Genomic DNA, 18,452 nt, shown 5'->3' on the forward strand with positions numbered 1-18,452 from the left:
TGAAGATCTCCAGTGGACTTGCTTTGAAATCTGTATTTCTTTAAATTGCTTTTTTAAACTGTTTTATTCTGTTTTGATATGTTTAATCTTACCCTCTTTGAGATGTAAAACAAATGTGTAGGACTGATAACCATATTACTGAGCTTTTGTTCGATCATTGAGCAGAACTGTTTGTAGTGTCACTTTTTGAATGTCATTCTAAATACTTTAATTCTGTAACCTGAGCAGCTATTTCCAAGATGACAATATGTAACTTATCAACCAGCAATTTCTTACCGTTTGTTTTTCTGTAATTTTGTATTATTTCTACCCTTTTTTTTATCTCCATGTATTTTTTTGTTTCCTTTTCTTTAAATAAAAAAAAAAATAAACTAACGTCTAAATGGATCAAAGATCTAAATATTAAAATAGAAGCACTGAATCTGCTGTAAGAAAAAGTAGTTAGAAATCTTGAAGACATAGGGTTAGGGAGAGAACTCGTGAACAAAAATCAAACCACATGGGAAATATTTCCTAGAATCAACAACTGGGATCACATCCTATTATCATGTTTTTGCATGTTTAAAGAAATCTCCAATACAGTAAAAAGGAAACCCATGAATTTTGAAAAAAATCTTAGTCAACTGCCCCTCAGACAAATAACTTCTTTCTAAAACATATAAAGAATTTTTTAAAAATCATACTCCCGGGGCTGGGGGTTTAGCTTAGCGGCATAAGCGCCTGCCTTGCAAGCAGGCAGTCGTGAGTTCGATCCCTGGTACTGATAAAAACGAAAAAGACAAAAAAAAAAAAAAATCATACTCCCAAAATTCAAAGACCCAATCAAAAAATGGGCATCTGAGATGAATACACAATTCTCAGATAAAGAAATACAAATGGCAAATAAATACATGAAAAAATCTTCAGTATCACTGTTCAGTAGAGAAATGCAAATTAAAATCACAATGGAACTTCATGTCACTACTGAAAGAATGGCCAGGATAAAGAAAACTACCACCAACAAATTCTGGAGATGCTGCGGGAAAAAGGAATTCTTCTGCACTGTTGGTTGGAGTGTAGATTAGGGCAACCACTGAGGAGGTCAGTCTGGAGGTTCCTCAAAAAGCCTAGATTTGAAGTCCCATTTGACCCAACTATTCTGCTTCTAGGCATATTTGCAGAACTGAAAGCATCATATCTCAGTGATATATGTGCACTCACGTTTATGGCAGCACAATGTGTAATAGCCAGACATAGAATAACTTAAATTCCCATCAACTGAGGAATGGATAAAAAACATGTGGTATTTTTATAAAATGGAACGCTGTTCAGCTATAAAGGACTGGATTAAGATATTTATAATGCATTCTAACTTCTTAAATTAGATACTATTAGAATTTAGTATAGATGTACCTTCAGACTATTTTCATAAATAAAATAAACTCACATGTGTAAATAATGTATTGTCTTCCTAGTGTAAGGATTGGTAAGAGTACATAAGATACAAAATCTCCTATAGAGTGAAAGGGTAAGAATGTGCTCAAAGAAGAAATAATATCTCAGGGAAAATTTGGAAAAAGAAAAAGGAAGGGAAAAGATATCTAAATTTATATAAACACACTTAGGATAGCTAGGATGATTGTGTTACAAATCCTGTAAGTCCTTGGAACAAAACAGTTAACATTCATAGGATTAGAACAATTTTGCACGTTTGTGTCCTGTGATCTTAGGAACTCTTGAACATAACTAGGTAAAATAATAACCTTAGTTCTGTTCCTACCGCCTCATTTTGAAGGCCTATATTATCATTGTTTTGGGCTCTTTGGTATTGTTATTTACTTGCCTTTTTTGTTTCTTGTTTTTCTAGTAATCTGTTGTGTTTTATTTTTTTCCTCTAATACAGAAAAGATAGGTATACATGTACAGGCTTATACATGCCTAGAATTTCTAAACAGCTTATAAAAATCAATTATATTGGCCCGACTACCACTGGGGATGGGAAGGTGAGCGTCCAGCCGAGTGGAGGCCAGCCCTGCTGCCGCCTCTCCTGCCCAGGGCTCAACTACCACCGCTGGGGACCAGAAGGTGAGCATCCAGCTGAGCAGGGGCCGGCCCTGCTGCCGCCTCTCCTGCCCGGGGCCCATACTACCACCACTGGGGACTGTAAGGTGCGCATCCAGCTGAGCGGAGGCGACTCCGGTCCAGCCCTGAAACTGTGCAAATTGAAGAAGCTTTAGGTCTACCTGAGAGGAGCCTGGCAAGCCTCTTTTAATCCAGGGGCTCCGCTGCCCAAGGAGGGAGCTACTACAAGAGGAGTCCCAAGAGCCCAGGACATAAGAGTCAATTTACAACACAACCAGGGGAAACTCTGAAACAACACTTGAAACACAGTAATATAGGAAAATGACAAAATGAAAGACCAAAATGCAATCTCAAACACCCAACCTATCCCCCCAAAAAAGCCTAGGAGTCATGTACATAGAAGAAAATATATGCCATATACCTGAAATACCTGAAACAATAGTAACAGAAATAAAGAAGCAGCTCTGGGAAGCTTTGAAGGAATTCAAACTAGAAATAATATATCAAGTAAAAGAAGAAATAATAAAAGAAATGAAGGAGATGCTGAACATATGTAAAGAAGACACAGGTAAAAAACTGGAGGAACTAAACAAAAGGATAGAATCTCTGGATGAACAATATAAGAAACAAACAGAATATATAAAACAGATGCAAAGAGATATACAGGAAATCAAAAGCAACATTGAAAGTTGTAAAAACCGCCTGGATGAATGCAAAGATAGAATTTCGGACTTCAAAGACAAGATTGCAGCCAGTGAACAGGAAAGGAAAGATCTTTTAAAAATAACAAGAAATCAAGAAATAACACTACAACACCTGCAATATGACACAGTGAAAAACAACATCAGGTTGATGGGGATAAATGAAAAAGAAGGAGACAATACAAAGGATGTCAAGAGGATATTTAGAGAAGTAATTGCTGAAAACTTCCCAAACATGAAATTGGAAACTGATATCAGGATCAATGAGGCATATAGAACTCCAAATAGCCAAAACCAAAATAAAACTACACCCAGACATATAATAATCACCGTTCCAGAAATCGAACAAAAGAATAGAATATTAAAAGCTGTCAGAGATAAAAGACAGATCACCTATAAAGGAAAACCTATCAGAATCACAGCAGACTTCTCAACACAAACAATAAAGGCAAGAAGAGCATGGAGTGAAGTATTTCAGAACCGAAAGGAAAATGATTTCCAACCTAGACTGATGTACTCTGCAAAACTGTCCTTCAAAATTCATGGAGAAATAAGATACTTCCACGACAAAGAACAGCTGAAGAAATTCATGATCACCAAGCCAATCCTGCAAAGAATACTGAAAGACAGTCTGGATACACTTAAGAAAAAAACCACTTAACAAAGCAGACAATTAAATAGAACAGAAAGATAAAGATGAAACAGCAGAAATATAACATGTCACTAATAAACCAATATATAACACTTATAACCATTAACATAAATAGTCTCAATGCACTAATTAAAAGAAATAGACTGGCAGAATGGATCAAGAAACAAAATCCAACCATATGCTGTCTATAAGAAACCCATCTAACCCAAAAGGATGCTCACAGACTGAAAGTCAAAGGATGGAAAACAATACTTCATGCAACAGGATCACAAAAATAAGTGGGGGTAGCTATTCTGTTTGTAGACAATGTGAACTTCAAACCAATAATGATCAGAAGAGACAAAGCAGGTCACTACATACTGGTTACGGGAAAACTTCAAGAGGAAGAGATAACTATCTTAAATATATATGCACCAAATTCCAAAGCACCCAGTTATATAAAACAAGTAATATCAGAAATGAAAAACCAAATTAGCAGTAATACAATTATAACAGAAGATTTTAACACACCATTGACACCAATGGACAGATCAACAGGACAGAAAATCAGCAAAGAGATAAAAGAACTGAATCCCACCTGTGAACAAATGGAATTGATAGACATATACAGAGTATTCCGCCCAACAACAACAGAATACACATTTTTCTCAGCAGTACATGGGTCATTCTCTAAAACAGACCATATATTAACTCACAGAACATATATAAAGAAATGCAAAAGAGTTGAAATCATCCCCTGCATGTTATCAGATCATAGCGCTATGACATTAGTAATTAATGATAAAAGATACTGCAAAAATCCCATAAACACATGCAAACTGAATAACATACTCTTGAGTAATCAGTGGGTCACAGAGGAAGTTAAAGAAGAAATTAAACAATACCTACAAACAAATGAAAACACAAATACAACTTACCGGAATCTGTGGGATGCAATAAAAGCTGTCCTCAGAGGGAAACTTATTGCACTGAGTTCCCACATCAGGAAAACAGAACAAATACAAATAAATAACTTGATGCTACACCTCAAACAGCTAGAAAAAGAAGAGCAAGTCAAGCCCAAAGCCAAAAGAAGAGAGAAATTATAAAAATCAGAGCAGAAATCAATGCAATAGAGACTAAGAAAACAATACAAAGAATCAATGAATCAAACAGTTGGTTCTTTGAAAGAATACATAAAATTGATAAGCCCCTAGCCAACTTTATTTAAAAAAGGGAAGAAAAAGCTCAAATTCATTCAATAAGGAGTGAAAAAGGTGAAATCACTACAGACCAAATAAAGATCATCAACACCTATATCAAAAACCTCTACTATCAAAGGTTAGATAACACAGAAGAAATAGACAGATTTCTAGAAGCATATGAAGTACCAAAGCTAGGTCAAGAAGAAGTAAAACTGCTGAATAACCCAATTTCTATTCATGAAATCGAAAATGTAATTAAGTCATTACCTACAAAGAAGAGCCCAGGCCCAGATGGATTCACTGCAGAATTCTACAAGAAATACAAAGAGGACCTAATGCCAACACTCCGCAAACTCTTCAATGAAATTGAAAGGGAAGCAATCCTTCCTAAGTAATTCCTGGAAGCAAATATTACTCTAGTACCAAAACCTGAGAAAGACCCAACTGAAAAAGAGAACTACAGACCAACCTCCCTAATGAACACAGATGCGAAGATCCTCAATAAAATATTGGCAAATAGGATGCAGCAAGTCATCAAAAAGATTATACACCATGACGAAGTGGGATTCATTCCAGGTATGCAGGGGTGGTTCAATATATGTAAATCAATAAATGTAATCCACCATATCAATAGAGTCAAAAGTAAGAATCACATGATCATTTCTATAGATGCAGAAAAAGCTTTTGATAAGGTACAACATTCATTTATGATAAGAACCTTACAGAAAATTGGAATAGATGGTCATTACCTCAACATAATAAAGGCCATCTATGACAAACCAACAGCCAGTATCATACTAAATGGCCAAAAATTGAAGGCCTTTACTTTAAAATCAGGCACAAGGCAAGGATATCCCCTGTCACTACTCCTATTTAGCATAGCACTGGAAATACTAGCCAGAGCAATTAGACATGAAAGAAAAATAAAAGGCGTATAGATAGGAAAAGAAGAAGTTAAATTATCACTATTTGCAGATGACATGATACTCTACATAGAAGACCCCCAAAACTCCATTGAAAGACTCCTAGATATAATAAATAAATTCAGCAATGTGGCTGGATACAAAATCAATGCTCAAAAATCAATAGCATTCTTATATACTAACAACAAAATCACAGAGAGAGAAATAAGAGAAGCCACACCCTTCACACTAGCAACCAAGAAAATGAAATATTTAGGAATTACTCTCACGAAAGAAGTGAAAGACCTATACAGGGAAAATTATAATACATTGAAAAATGAAATTGAAGATGATCTCAAGAAATGGAAAGACATCCCTTGCTCGTGGATAGGAAGAATAAATATTGTGAAAATGGCCATTCTCCCAAAACTGTTATACAGATTCAATGCAATCCCGATAAAAATACCATCAACATAACTCATAGATCTTGAGAAATCATTCCTAAAATTCATCTGGAACCATAAGAGACCTAGAATAGCAAGGAGGGTTCTAAGCAGCAAAGGCAAGGCAGGAGGCATCACAATCCCTGACTTGAAGTTACACTGCAAAGCAACTGTAGCAAAATCAACATGGTACTGGAATCAAAACAGAGCCGAAGACCAATGGAATAGATTAGAAGATATAACCACAACTACAAACACACTCAACCACCTCATCTTTGATAAAGGGGCTAAACAGGTTCACTGGAAGAATGACAGTCTCTTTAATAAATGGTGTTGGAAAAACTGGCTCTCCATATGCCGAAAACTAAAACTAGACCCATGCCTGTCACCATACACTAAAATAAAATCTAAATGGATCAAAGATCTAAATATTAAAATGGAAACACTGAATCTATTGGAAGACAAATTGGGTAAAAACCTTGAAGACATAGGGGTAGGTAGAGAATTCATGAACAAGACTCAAACCGCACGGGAAATACTTCCCAGAGTCAATAACTGGGATCACATCTTATTAAAAAGTTTCTGTACATCAAAAGAAATCTCTAACATAGTGAAAAGAAAACCCACAAACTGGGGAAAAATCCTAGTGAACTGTCCCTCAGACAAAGGACTTCTGTCTAAAACATACAAAGAATTAAAAAAAATCAGACCCCCAAAATTCAAAGACCCCATCCAAAAATGGGCATCAGAGATGAATAAACAATTTTCAGATGAAGAAATACAAACGGCAAATAAATATATGAAAAAATGTTCAGCGTCACTAGTCATTAGAGAAATGCAAATTAAAACCACACTGAGATTTCATCTCACTCCTGAAATAATGGCCAAGATCAAGAAAACCACCAATAACAAATGCTGGAGAGGCTGTGGGGAAAAATGAACTCTCCTGCACTGTTGGTGGGAGTGTAGACTGGTGCAACCATTGTGGAGGTCAGTCTGGAGATTTCTCAGAAAGCTGGGACTGGAAGCACCATTTGACCCAGCTATTCCACTCCTAGGCATATTCCCAGAAGAACTGAAAGCATCATACCACAGTGATATATGTGCACCCATGTTTATAGCAGCACAATTTGTAATAGCCAGATCTTGGAAACAACCTAACCCAACCTCAGTCCATCAACTGAGGAATGGATAAAAAAGTTGTGGTACTTTTATACAATGGAGTACTGCTCAGCTATAAAAAATGATCACATTGAGACATTTATAAATAAATGGATGCAGCTCGAGACCATACTTATAAGTGAAATAAATCAAACTCACCTGTATAAATACCGAATAGTTTCCCTAGTGTAAGTAACGATAAGAATTCATGAAAGTACGTGGTAATCATGATTCCCAGTCACACTGGTTTGAAGCCATATAATGTTTTCACTCATTACTTGGAATGGTTTTAATTTGGGTGGTTTTATTTTATTGTCTGTGATACTACAAATGACTATTTTTGAAGAGAATAAGAGCATAATAGCTAGCGCTGATTTAATATCATCCTGTTTTGAAGCCCCATCAAGTTTTTGTTCATTTGTTTCCATTGGTTCTAACATGTGGTACCTTATTACATCTTAATGTATGTGATAGTATAAGCAAGTTTTTTATAGACAAAGAGATAATATAGAAATTGATGTTTGGTTTCTGCTAGCTGGTTCTAAATTCCCTGCAACAATTTCATTCTCTTGAACGGTCTTACACTGTCTTGATAAATTTGATGCTATAGTATACGAAGTTAGACTCAAATATTTCAAGGAAAGAGTCACTATGGTAAGTACTATTAATGTCAAGCTATCTAGGGGTGAAACACAATGATGATTAAATTTTTCAATTCTGACCGGTGTTGTTATATTGATACATTTTTTTTATCTCAGTCTCCCCCTTTTTCTTTCCTTTTTTATAAAAAATTAATTTATTTCTTAGTATCTTTTAACTAAGGGAAAATTAAATTAAAAATAGTGTGATAGATTATAGTAATTTTTTGTTTCCCTATTAACCTGATTTGAACCCCTGTAGTGTTCTCCATATCTTGTTCTGACTGATTTTATTATATTCTGTTTCGCTTAATAGTATCAAGTTTGAGTGTATAGGCAACCATTTGGAAGGCAACCAGATATTCTATGATGCCCGTTATTATTTGACTATTATCTTCTTTGGAATCCTGTAAGCACTCCAATGTGGTTTTACTGGTCTTATATACAGTTTTGTTCAATTCCTTTATACTAGCTGATATAGGCTACTCTTTTAGGATAACAAGAGGCATAACGGTAACCACTGTTGCTCACCTAGTAATCCCCCCTTAATTTTTTTTTTCATTTTATGCTATGTCCATCCTCCTGATATAAATGACTCTGTTTTGCTTCGTCACATTGGGTTTTTCTTTGGTCCGTCTTGCTTTGTTTTTTGTTTTTTGGCCTTTTTTTCAATCTTTTTTCTTTTCCTCTTCAAAGAAAAAGTTTAAAAAACTGTGGAAGTAATGGAAACTAAAATGCGCGATTGTTAGTATAAAAAAGAGAGAAAGGAAAGTGATCTCAAGGATATAACTGCAAGTTTATTTAAATGTGTAGGAAAGAGAACCATATTGCTGAGTTTTTCTTGGATCATTGAAAAGAACTGACTGCAATCTCACTGTATTAATCTCCACTTTGTACGCTTTAATTTTGTAATCTGGACAGCTGTTTGTAAGTTGACAATGTGTGATCTATTAACTGGTGAACTCTTACTGTGTGTTTTTTCTCTTGAAATTCTGTGTTGCTTCTAGCCTTTTACTGTCTTGCTTCGTTTAGTTTTGTTTTTCTCTTTAAATAAAAAAATCAATTATATTATGCATGATGAAATTAACAGCTACTTTGTAGAAAAAGAGACATTATGGTATCCATTGCTGATTCCATATCATCATGCTGTGAAATCCAGTAATGATTTTATTCTTTGTTCAGAGTGGTTTTAGTCTGTTTTGTATGGTTTAATGTCAACATACATGAAGGTACAGATAGCTATGTTAAAGAGAACAAGAGACATTATGGTAGTCATTGTTGATTTTTCTTTTGTCTGATTTTGAAGGCATGCAATGCCTTCATTACTCTGTTCTGATCAGTTTTGTACCATTGTGTTTTGTATGAATTAATTGTGTATGAAGATACGGACAACTCTTTAGAAGAAAACAAAAGACACTATAGCATCCACTGTAGATCACCTGTTCTCTTACTTTGAAATCTATGTCACTTGCATTGTTTTCTTCTGATCTGCTTTGCTATGTTTTGTTCTGTTTAGTTTTACCCTCTTTGGAGTAAAAAAAAAACTCACAACTTCCATTGTCTACCTGACTTTTCTCATAAAGTCTGCCTAAAAAATGAGTTCAACAATAACTCAAGAGTTGGCAGAATTAAATAAAATTTAATTACATGTATTGTTGGGTTTAACCCACTATAGTTTTGGAAAGACTTTTTAAACCAAGTATTGAAATCATGACCTTGCAATGAACAGCCACTTTGAAGAAAATAAGACATAATAACAGCTAGTGCTGATTTAATAACATCTTGTCTTAAAGCCGTACCAAACTATGGTTCTTCTGTCTCCATTGATTTTATTATGTTGTTACTTGCTGGACTTTATCGTATGTGGTAGTATAAACAAAATTGCTATAGGCAAAGAGATAATATTGAAACCATTGATCATTTTTTTTCTGTTAGCTGGTTCTAAATACTCTACAATGCTTTCATCCACTTGAATGGTGTTACATAGTCTTGATATATTTGATGCTATAGCATATGAAGTTATATTCAAATATTTCAAAGAAAAAGACTCTATGGTAACTACTATTAAGTCAGGTTATTTGGTGGTGAAGCACTAGATTGCTGAAAGTCTTATGCTTTAACCTGTATTGTTATGTTGTTATGCCCCCTTTTATCTCATCCTCTCCCTTATTCATTAAAAAATCATTTAATTTTTTTAAAAAATCAACCAATAAAAAATGCTCCCGGTTCTGTAGGGAAAAAGAAACCCTTTACAACTGTTGGTTAGAGAGTAGATTAGTACAAACACTGTGGAAATCAGTGTGGAGATTCCTCAAAAAATTAGGATTAGAGGCCCCATTCAACCCAGGTATTCCCTTTCTGTGTATCTTCCCAGAATGATTGAAAAACATCACACCACAGTGACATATGTGAAACCATAAGGTTCAAAATATACAATAGTCACTGTGAAATGGAAGGAAACTGTTTAATAAAAAGAAGAAACTAAGATAGGAGAAAAGAGAAAGGATAGAAGGGAAAAGAAAAAAGTGCAAGTTAGTTATACCATTAGTGTCACTTAGTTCACTGAATAGGAAAGGTTGTGCTAATATTGATTGAAGTAATTTTTATGCCCATATTTTGTACTTGAGTGACTAAAGATAATGTTGTATAATTTATTAACAATTGTTACTTTTTCATTATTTTGTTGTGAAAATTTGTTTTACCTTTTCTTCTTAATATTAATAAATAAAGTAATAAAAAAAAAGAAATCATGACCTTGCACTTGCTAGGCATTTGTTTATACTCCTGAGGTAAATCCCTTGGCCCATCCCAATTTAGTTTTGCAAGTTTCTACAGCTTTCCAAGATGTTCTTAAGAAAATCACAGAACATGTTTAAATGGGTGTGGCACTGACATCTTTTAGACCAGTTAGCTTGGGTTTTGTTTCCTCCTCCTTGCCAATGGAGGGTGGAGGGTGATTTCAAGTAAACTCAAAAATTATCTCCTTAGCAATAAGTGTGATACACAATGCCTTGTATTTTATAGAAATGGTACTAACATTCTTTGGTGAAGGACATGCAATATCTGGAGAGAGACCTTGATGACACTGCATGCCAATTCAAAGGAAGATTCATTACCTGCCATGAGGAAAACATCATCATTTTTCTGTTTCTCATTGGTGGCCCTTGTTCTTCTCCAAAAAGCATAACATGGAGAGCATGGGCCACAGCATACACACCATTGTATATGTTGTAACTCCTATCACTCATGGCTGTGTCAAAATGATTCAGAGGCAGCCAAGCCAGAGAGACATTAGGTGTGCAGTTCTTCAGTGTACAGTCAGACTCAGAGAATGAGCAGTGGAAATTCTTGTACCAATACACAAAGAGATAAGTGTCACCTGGGTATTTGAAAGGGGTAGCTTCCTGGACATAAGTTTTAAAACCTGAAATCTCTTCATGGTGGTGTGAAAAAACAAGAACCCCATGGAATGAGTCAAGTATGAAATTTCTTCCATCTAGGACAGCTTGCCATTGTGAGTTTGTCATCCAGACCTTCCATGTCATTAAGTTTTGTACTATGTTGTAACTCACATCATTTTGACTATCTGTATCATAGTAAATAACCACCACATTGACTGATGATGTATCTGCAGTCCAGATATCATGTTTCTGCATCACTGAGAGATATGACACAGTGGCACTTGACACAATTTTCACAAAAGCTACACAGATTCTATTCCTGTCCATCTCAGTTCTCACATTTGAGAGAAACTGAAGACCCTTATGGCCTTCCGTGGTGAGCAGCCCCACCCATGTCCAGTGGAAATGAAGCATCAAGGATACCATGCCAAAGGCCAAATGTGTGTCCTTTTGAGCCACCTGATGGAGTGAAGGATACTGGCCACTCTCAGTGAATGTAGGATCAAAAAAGCCAAAGGAAACCTAAAATAAAAAGAAAATTGGGTAATATACTAGTATTGATGGAAAGAAATATTAGTCCTAAAGTGTACTGAGTATCCTATATGAATTTTAGAAGAAAAACATGTTCTCCCCATCTTTCTAAACATCTACCACAGCAGATTTTTTTTAAAATGAACGAATCAATCAGACATCCAATAAATGTATTTTCCTTCTTTCTTGCACCTTGGATCCAAAAAATGATAAGGAAAAAAAGTTGTTTGTAACCTAGGAAGTCTCTATGTACAGACTCTGGTGCATTGTACCATTTGAAAGACACTAATTGCAGTCATCTTTAAACTGTTATGCTTCTGGTATCTGAAACACCAAATATATGTTTCTATAATTTTCTGTCACAGCAATCCTCACCTGTGGAAATTTGTAGAGTTCCATCAGTGGTCCTATCTGAGCTGAGGTATCCCATGGAATATCTGTCAATACTGCTGAACACTTGCTTTTTTTGCCACACACATAATTTGGAATCTCATGTTGTCCTGTGAGCAAAATGAAGGAATTCTCTAGTATCCTCCAATGACTGTAAATGAAATTATGGAACTCATAACCCAGAGAAATGTTGGGTAAAAGATGAGGATTCCTGTTGATCTCTTCCACAGCGAAAGTGAAAGCTAGGTAGTTCTGGTAGTTGCTGGGTGTAAGCCTGCATGTAAAGCACAGAGATCCTTAGGGGAAAGACTAAATCAATGATTATCTTCCAATTCAGTACAATAGCATTTATGACCTGAATGCTTGAGTTCTAACCACACACTCATATATTTATAATCTAAGTGTGAACATGGTGATATTAGAAGATTGACTTATTGGAAGACAATTATAATTTAGATGAATCATAGGGGTGAATTTCTCATAAAGGGGCTTAGTGGGCTTACAAGATTCTCAGAAGGGTTGCTTCATTAACTGTTATATTTGTTATACAGTTAACATGACCTTGCTACATAAATTCAGAATAAATTTTGTATAATTGAACTATGTAGGTCTTTAGAAAATGTTATATTTTTAAAATATCCTCACAGTATTCCAGGTGAAAAATAATATATTTATGAATTACATATGGTATTCAGCACCAACAAGCATTCATTTCTATTTGAATGCTTCATTTTAGGTAAAAAAAAATTCCTTAATATTATTATTTAAATATATCCCAAACAAAATTGCTATTCACTCTTATGCATGAGAAGAAATATTAAGCTGATTATATATTAATCTGCTTGATTTACTGTTTAGGTAACATAAATATGTAGAGGCATATTACACTGCATCTATCAATATAAAATTGAATGTGGTAGCTAAAGATAAAATTAAAGATAAAACTAAAATTCTTTCAAGTCAAAACTTAGATTTGCTTAAAGAATAAAGCATGAGTCACCACTGGCATACAAGTTCATACTGTTTCAGGAATTCATCACACAATTATCCACCCTTCTGCTGAGAGATTTCTGTTAATACAGCTATAAAATTACTACTGACAAAGTGAAATCTCCTTTCAATATTGTGGAATAAATCTAAAAAGCAGTATATCAGGGTGTTTTCATGGAAAAGGTTTCCAAACAGTATTTCTTTGTTAACATCAGAATCTGTTAGCATTTTCTGGAATTTCTATGTCACAGAAATTATATTCAGCAAGTTTTAGAGAAAAAAGAACTGAAGAGAAAACCAGGCATTTCTACATCATTAAGAAAAAGATTATTCACCTAAAAAATAGAAGAAGATTTTAGTACAGGCTCCAAACAAATTTAAGTAAATGAGAATAAAAGAGGGTTACAGTATAAAATTGGTAAGTGAAACTTTGTTGAGAAAAACATATGTAATATTGCAAAAGCTTTAACAAAACTTAAAATAAGACTTCTTTAAAAGTCTTAAAGTTGTGGCAAAGAGATAAAAGCATTGAAAAGAATACTCCACAAAATTTAATATTAAAAAGTTCTATCAGTGTTGCCACTATTAACCAATATTTAAAGAAGTGATAATTTTATATCAATGACACATATTATACAAATACCAGAAAATGTTCAAAAATCTGAAAAAGTAGTGAAACTGTCTCATAAAACAGAAGTACTGTGGTATTTAGAGAAAAAGAAACTAAAGATATAGCTGCATCAATGGAACAGGCCATAAAAATAACCTGTCCTTAAAACTTGCTCTATATCTGTCTCATCATCTATCATTTTTATCACAAGATTTGTTTAGAACTTCACTATTAAATTATGTTATTGATAGCAAAAATAATATGAAAACAAATTAAGAGTGCTATTCACACATTTATGGCCAAATAAATTTTAAGTACTAAATAATTAATTAAAATGTAAAAGTAATAGTCAACATGTATTTTCAAAATTATGCATTGAGATGCATTACAAATAGGAAAAACAAAAAGGTAAATGATGAGTATTTTTTCCAGCCTACAAGCTCATATCTATCTCTCTTTAAGCATGATTTATGTAAAAACATTTACTTCAACAAAGTGCTAGTCAATCATTTTAAAATTATCTAATCAAGAATATTTTCCTTTCCTTGATATACAAAACATTATTTTGCAATTTAGAAGGCCTTTCCTAAGGCAAAAATTGAATTGAATATATCTATATTTATGTGCAGAAAAGCCAAGAATACAATATAAATATTATGACTACTGCATTTGAAATATGATCCTGAAAAGTATTAAAATTAGATTCTTCAATATGTGGTTGGTATAAAAGATACAAATTGTTTATGTGTAAGCATTTTTATTTTTTGAAAGTTCTTTTGTTTTCTTTCTGATTTTATCAAGAATCAAAATTCCCTTCTGAGTCCCTAAACTCTCATTCCTGGTAGATATATCAGCCTGGACATACAAGCTCAAAATTCTAAATGTGAACATTTTGACCACAGACAGAGCTCACAGCATATGGGTAGAACTTTAAAAGCTGCCTGATTCCCTGAGCATATGTGGTTCCATAGAGGACAATAGGAGGGTGGGTACCTTATCTTCTTCTCCTAGGAATACAAAGAGCCTACATGCTTGAACTACTCTTGAAATCTGACAATGGTTGGTAGATACCAAGATCAGTTTCTCATTCCCCACTATACTCAGATGATGTCTGATCATACTGGGATTTTTGTAGTTAGAATCCTCAGGCAGGTTTAGCCAGACTCCCTGATTTCCTGCCTCCATTCTTCTGGTTAGCACTAGATGCACAGTAGCCTATACACCTTTCAGAACCCACTTTCCCAAATAAACCACGTTTCATTGGATTCTCTACTGAAGATTATGTCTTGCTCAAATAAAACCCTTCTTAATCTTTTCAATAAGTGACATGAGTAATTAATCCTTTCATAGGGTTTAGTTGATTTTGAGCAGAGTTCTCTGAGTAAAAACATCCAAAAATTCTGATCTGTTGCTAACAAGAAACATTTAGTAGCAAGAACCAGAATCAAACCCTTCTATATTAAGCATATCAGTGACAATATACATTTTAGAAAAAGATGGGAGAAAAACACACTTTCAAAGTGTAATGAAGTTTCCTGTAATGCAAGCTGGTAGAGAAGCTTAAACGGAGGAAATTTTTGAACCAAGGAGTTTGCTGGTAGCATAGTCAGAACAGGAAGTCCCTGTCTTGAAAACTCTGTAAACATTTGGAAAGTGTCTAGGAATAAAAATATAAGCAAACCTCTGGATGTTATAAGCAGTATGAAATAGGTAGAAATCCCATTTGCAAAAGAAAAAATCTAAATGCCCTTATTCTGCTGTCTCTACTCCCAAATAGGTTGTTGCCTTTAAAAGACTATGTCACAACTGGTTAATGTAGGGGCCTGAAGTCACAAGTAACAAATGCCTTTACTACCAAGGTAAAAACAATAAAACAAATATCAATAAGTTGTTAGTTAACACATACATGATCACACAGAAGAGAAAACCCAGAAAAAGTTACATCACCAAGTTGGAGGAGCTTGTAGCCCTGACATTCCAATCCCATTGCTGAGTAGTCTCTTCATATGGTTTTCAGGGTTCTTATTGGGAAGGTCAGGACAGAGAGTCCTCTCTACAGATGAGATTCAAAAGCCCTCCTACCAGTGAAACCTCTTAAAATCTGGTTGAGACAAAAGTGGCAGTGGCTTAATTTTGTGCATGACCAGAAGCAGGGAGTCTGTAGCCTCCAAGACCTGGCCAAGCATCTGATGGAACAAACATCTGCATCTTCTGGACGGCTAAAAAAGAAACTGTTTGGGAGGTGGTCAGGATAACAGCAAGTTTCTTCTCATATCAGGTTGTGCAGCAATCATCCTAATGGCAAACTTTTACAACAAGGTTATGACACTGTAGGGAAGATCTTTCTGTATTTATTTTTAATGCTTCATGTGGATAGCTGCCAGAGAGCACTATGAAACCAAAATCTTCTATAAGGTTCAATCTATCACTACTCCAATGACATCTCTTTCTTTCACAAAAGCACAAGTCACTTGCTAGAATTCTCTGACCCTTGTAAAAGCCATTATTTAATTATATGCTTGGCATGAAACCGATCAGATAGTATCTGAATAGTGCACAGATACACACATGCAACTGATGAAAAGTCACATTGGTGGGGAAAAGTCTCACAGATTTATGCCTTATTCTAGGCCTTATTCTGAGTCCTAGGGAACCCTAGAGTGTATTTTAATTAGTTACTGAATATTCACAGAAATCAGTTTCTCCAAGCAGAAAAGGTAGAAATATAAGAAGACAATCTGTAAAAGTGTAAGGAATTTTTTGCATTGTTAGAGAAACATCAGCAAGCCCTTTATTGTATTAGGGATATTTGGCAAAAGCTGCTTATCACTCAGTTCAATCCAAGGATTTCAACTATGATGATCGTTGCCTAATGTCATGCAGTACCATCTAGGTAGGAGGAAGGACATCAACCATGGAATATTGTGGAGAGTGGGGTCCCTTTCAGCATCCAAGATTCATAACAATATGCTAGAAACACACACAAAAAAGAATATTCTCTTTCACATTCAAAAGTGCAAAAAAAAAAATAAGTAAAACTAAAAATCAGCCCTGTTGTACACATGTGGGTGGGCAGAACAAAATAGCACCATTGAGAATATTGATGAGTTAATCCACAGATACTTACACATTATCTATCCTACTGTTCACAAGAAAACAAGTAAATGAAGAAGATACTTACTGAATGAAATAGAATTCTCTAGTTGGCTTTATATGAAAGATACCACTATAGTAGACATAGTAATAAAGAGACAAAAAACACCCAATCACCACATCTCCATCTTTGTGCACACTGGTGCTCCTTTGGTAAAGGCAGGCTTCATTTTCAAAAGTACACACTAAGATAGGAAGTTTCAGAGGAAGGAAGAGAACAATCAAAGGTAACATCTTAGATGTATGTGCAATGCTTTAGACTCAGTTAAAAGAAAACTTGCAGTGAGGGGCAGGTATATAAATATATTATGTGTCTAACATCAGCATGACATTGTCTCTGACTCAGGTGGACACTCTGATGCCTCAATACCTGTCACCAGAGTCTGCTCCATGTCCCTGGAGAAGTTTTCCATCATTGTACCCTGGGCTCCACATCTGAGGTCTGATGTCCCAGAGAAAAACATCAGCCAGAAAGCATATGTGAATGTCATTTTCTTCACCTGGAACCACCATGATTTAATTCAGTTCCACTGATAACAACATCCCAAGGGCCATCTTCTCCTGAGCAGGTTTGTTCCTAAGTCTCAGTCAACAAATCATTAGTGTAGATGTCATTAGAGATGATGCTATTTGTTTTCTCTAGAATATTTAATGTTAGTGTTGTGGCAGTGTGCCTTCCAAAGTGGAAGATTAACAAGTATCATCTGACAGGCCCATGATTAAGATTTTCAGCCACAGAACTTTCCCTGTGTAACTGTGTTGTCTGTGTACCAGAAACACACTGAAACTCACAGCCACACCAGCTCTTCATTGCTTGTGGTACAAATAATTGTACTACAGCCAAGAATTCCAAATTAGGTACTGAAGATGACTGCAGAAATGAAACACATTCCTGAATTGTGTAATTTCCTCTGTTTCCTACTGCTTAGTTCTTCATACCGTGATTCAGTACACTGTCATAATCTAAATGTATCCTACAACACTGAGTTCCACCAGTATTTAGGCTTTTACGAGAACAGGAGTCCATGTGGCACATTTCTTTTTCCCCTCATCAATGAGGCAGAGGGGCAAAGCTGAAAATGACTTCTATATTTACCATCAGTCAAATTTTTGAGGAGTAGGGAAGCAGAGACAACATTGACAGCCATGAAACTCAGTGGAGTTTTCAGAACAAGTAGACTGTTTGCGTAATAGTGTATTTGTCCAATACATGTCATTTTGCATTTGTCAAAATTTAAATAATGAGCACAAGGAGTGAGCTTCAGTGTAAACTTAGATTTAATCTATTGTATAGTATCAATATTGGCTTATACACTTATAAACCCAAATAGACAATCTGTTAAAGATGCAAGGAAACATTGATTTTTCAAATGATAAACTTAAAATTTAAAGTATATAAATTTTGATAAAATATTTTCTAATTTGCAAAATGTCAACCTCATGTCCTCATTAGCATTTAAAAAGTACCTATCTAAAATATAATGGGACTCTAAGTGCAAAATCAACAGTTAAAAAAAATTTAAGACATGATTAAACTTAATAAGTGTATATTAACAGCAATAGTTGATACATTGTGTCAACTTGAGAAGTTTAGAAGTTTAACTAAGCAACTCAGCAGCTCTACTTTCTGAGGTG

General features: G+C 34.8%; 1 protein-coding gene across 1 annotated transcript in view; it reads right to left on the reverse strand.

The window, feature by feature from the left end:
* The window catches only part of LOC100726752 (vomeronasal type-2 receptor 116-like), a 47,700-nt gene that overhangs the window by 11,196 nt on the left and 18,052 nt on the right, over positions 1-18,452 (reverse strand). The window contains exons 2-3 of the mRNA XM_013152021.2: positions 12,050-12,338; positions 10,859-11,665 (exon numbers count right to left, since the gene is read on the reverse strand). Coding sequence (XP_013007475.2) covers positions 10,859-11,665; positions 12,050-12,338 — 1,096 coding nt within the window. The remainder of the gene's footprint in view (positions 1-10,858; positions 11,666-12,049; positions 12,339-18,452) is intronic.

The sequence above is a fragment of the Cavia porcellus genome, unplaced genomic scaffold (genome assembly GCF_034190915.1).
Source record: "Cavia porcellus strain 051 isolate PalLab524CR breed Dunkin Hartley unplaced genomic scaffold, mCavPor4.1 scaffold_6, whole genome shotgun sequence".
Lineage (NCBI taxonomy): Eukaryota > Metazoa > Chordata > Mammalia > Rodentia > Caviidae > Cavia > Cavia porcellus.